This window comes from Triticum aestivum, chromosome 5A (genome assembly GCF_018294505.1).
Source record: "Triticum aestivum cultivar Chinese Spring chromosome 5A, IWGSC CS RefSeq v2.1, whole genome shotgun sequence".
In the NCBI taxonomy this organism is placed as follows: domain Eukaryota; kingdom Viridiplantae; phylum Streptophyta; class Magnoliopsida; order Poales; family Poaceae; genus Triticum; species Triticum aestivum.
This window is the reverse complement of record NC_057806.1, coordinates 11,195,254-11,198,610: the sequence shown is the minus strand read 5'-3', so window position 1 is coordinate 11,198,610 and position 3,357 is coordinate 11,195,254. Positions and strand designations below refer to the sequence as shown.

Here is a 3,357-nt window from a genome sequence, read left to right as displayed (position 1 = left end):
TGAAATTAGCGTTGGTCCAGCTCCTCATCACGACCTCCTCAACTGCGCTGCCATGGCTGCCAGTGCTCAAGTCTCTGGGCAACTACATCGGCATTGTTGGAAATTACGTGGTGCAGCACGCCATGAACCTGCTGACTAAGGTTCTCTGGTTTTACCTGGAGACATGTCCAGCGTGTTCTCTGTCGGAGCTGCCGCCGGCGTGCCCACAACAAGATGAGGGTTCCATCTCACCAGGGCGCAGCTCATGAGGGATCTTGTGCACCTGTACATGCACGTGCTCGAACCGCACCTTGATTGTGAAGAACGGGAGCTCGGAGCTGGTTCTGCCATATGGAACGGTGACCGTGCCGGCGCATGCCACCATGGGCGAACACGCACGGCCCCAAGACGTCGAGTCGTCACCGAGTAATCTCTGGCGAACACTATGATGCAAAGCTGAGATGCTGAATCAACTTGATATTTTGGTTAGGCAGCGTATTCACGTAGAAGCCGGCTTTGAAGCAGGCAGGCAGGTGGATGCATTTTCTCGGAGCTAGCTCACGTTCGTAGCAGCTTACACACCTGCTAGCTTGATCGATCAGTACTGGTGGAATTGTGCGAAACACGCACGCTCTGGACACGTTGAGCAGCTCGTGGAGCGAGGCCGACGATTGGGAGGTGCCGTTCAGTGGACGCGCAAGTACGCCGAGAGCACGGCCTCTGACTCAGGTTCGGCGTTTCGGTCCTGCGGACACATGCCTGGCCGGCGGCAAAACACACATGGGAGCACGTCGGGGCATACCACGCACCGCAGTGTCGGCTGCTGCAAGTTCTCGCAACGAGGGGAGTATCGTCGCTCAGGGAGCCCAGGGCGACTAGCGAGGAAGAAGATGGATATGAGACATGTAGGGCCCCTGAGTCAGTGAGACAGTTTAGTAATCCCAGCCGGACTTGCCCTTTTCTAGTGCGACAAACAGGTCTAGGATCGGCGTAGGGTTAATATTGATGGGGATTAAAGAGGTTAGGGTACCAATTTTAGGGATTCATAGGTGGAGGTTCGATTTCGACTAGCTCTACAAATTCAAGGTCATGATTCACCCCTTATTTAATTTAACCTCATTTCTGGATTGTTGATATTGTTATCTAGTGTTTTGCACTTTTGAGAAGTGCATGGCATTTAGGATGATGTGGACCAGCATGTCATTCTCTGTTTCTGAGAACTAGTGGCAATTGAAACTTTGCAGTGGCTAGAGATAGAGTAGGAGCATGGTACCAAATGGCTTTCAGTCATGTTTTAAGACATCCTTTGTAGCAAAAAATGATTTTCATTCATGTAGTGCTGTTGCGGATGCATTTCTTTCCAACGCGTTATGCCGGCGAAACTTCTAGCCAAAATTCACGCAACTTGAATCACGCAATTTGCGGTTGAACATGCACAGGGACTATTCTCTTGCCTTGTTTTTTTTCTTTTTCTTAATCTTTGGCAATGCTCTTTTTTTTTTTAAAGTTTGGTATTGCTTATAAAGTTTCTGGCAAGGGAAGAGGCATGAGGCATGGAGCTGGCCACTACAATGCATGGGCGTTGGATGGATATCGCTTCCTAGTGAAGGGTTGCTGGAGGAGGAGGAGGATGGTGATCCAAAATCTGAAACACAGACGGACGGATGCTGGAAATCTTATCATGTCGCTACATGCAGGGGAGGGGAGTGATGTTGGTGTATAGTAGTTGTCATATGAATCAAGCAAGGAGTAATAATTAATTAAGGTGAAGGAGGTGGTGGTGGAGTTGTTGCAAAGGCATGCGGTGGTTTGCCGTGGCTTTGCTCTCCGCAACGCGTTATGCTGCCGAAATTTTGATTGAAATTTGGTCTGACTTGTCGAAATTTTGACCTTGTTTGTAAGAAAATAAAAGTTGTGGGGTGTTTGATGTAAAATGATAGGGACTTGAATGAAAGATTCTGCTATTTGTAGGGTTGCAAATAAAATAGTCTTTTTCATTTATTTTGAGATAAATAATAACGTGGGGCGGCCTCGTTGGCAGAGCAGTGAAAGAGGAAGGAAGGAAAAAAAAGCTTAGGTAACGAGCGAGCGAGCGAGCAAACCGGCCGGAGCGTCTCGTTTGCGTGCGTGGGCATGACGTACGTCGCTTGCACACCGGCAGAATTGCAGATAAGGAGATCCGTATACAGGCAAGACATAGGATTTGAGGCTTGAAACAGGGCGGGGGTTCAGTTCAAGTGGTAGCCAGTGTCCCGGTCGTACCTGTCTGCCTGATGACTTCCTCGCTGATCCCGCAGTAGAAGTGGTTCCAGGTGTTCCACCTAGCACACGAAATGTTTCGTCATGGGTCAAGATTAAATAAATCAGATCAGATAAAACTGGAGCAGAAGAGAAAATGGCGAGCCATGACGAAGTATATATAGGTCAAAAGGAAAATCACGACTTATGACGAGGATCGTCTTCAGAAAAATATGGCAGTTTTCTTTCGCTTTTGAATTATATAGATGAAGATCACTGTAGATTTTGCATTACTGATGAAGTCACTGATCGATGTAGTAAGAAACACTGCTGGATCAATGTGGTGCTATGAATACTGGATCGATGTGAAATCTGGAGTACAAACATGATCGTTCCAATGTAAGTGCTCGGAAAGGAAAAAAAATCTTTTAGATCTATGACTGGAAGAGGGAAGCAGAAAAAACGTCCAGCACCCATGCGTGCCCAAGCATTTATCGTACTCACCTCAATGGCTCAATATCCTCATCTTACCGTCAAATCTCTCGTTGTGTAGAGCCGGGGAAAAACGAAGAGTAAAAGACAAGAGGAGTTGGATGGCAGCGTGAAAATACCCCATCTGCGGCTTTCTGCCGAGGAGCGCGTGCCGTACGCGGAGCTCGCCAAACGTTGTGTTCGCGGCCGCATCCGAGGGCACCCTGGCTCCTGCCACTGCCGCAACCAGCAGCACAAGCAGCTGCGACAGGCTCGAGGCACGCGCCATGGCTACCTAGCCACTCTACTTTATGGTGCCGAACGAGCAGAGGGTGTTGGGTGGGTGGGGGTGCTACTGGTGGCGCTGGTGAGTGACTGCTGGAGACGCGTCTGACGGACACCTTTATATAGGGCCGTGCGCGGGAGACTATGGGACCACGGTTTTCAAAAAATTAATGTATCATTTATTTCCTCTAATTTTATTATGATTTTCTGTTGTTGTGTCTATACACTCCTGTGGCTAGACTTGTGTTGCCGGGTTTCCCTCCATTGGGTTCGCCAATGAGAGCATCTACAAGATTTTTTGTAGGGAACATTTAATTGTATCCTTTTTTGTAGTGTAATATTAAATTGCATCTAAAGAAATATTTTAACGCATATGATACATCT

At 48.0% G+C, this 3,357-nt stretch overlaps 1 protein-coding gene across 1 annotated transcript in view; it reads right to left on the bottom strand.

Annotated features, from left to right (window-relative positions):
* The window catches only part of LOC123106337 (alpha-galactosidase-like), a 38,245-nt gene extending 35,268 nt beyond the window's left edge, over nucleotides 1-2,977 (bottom strand). Inside the window, exons 1-2 of the mRNA XM_044528536.1 lie at nucleotides 2,829-2,977; nucleotides 2,242-2,300 (exon numbers count right to left, since the gene is read on the bottom strand). Of these exons, the coding sequence (XP_044384471.1) occupies nucleotides 2,242-2,300; nucleotides 2,829-2,977 (208 nt within the window). The remainder of the gene's footprint in view (nucleotides 1-2,241; nucleotides 2,301-2,828) is intronic.
* Nucleotides 2,978-3,357: the final 380 nt, after the last annotated feature.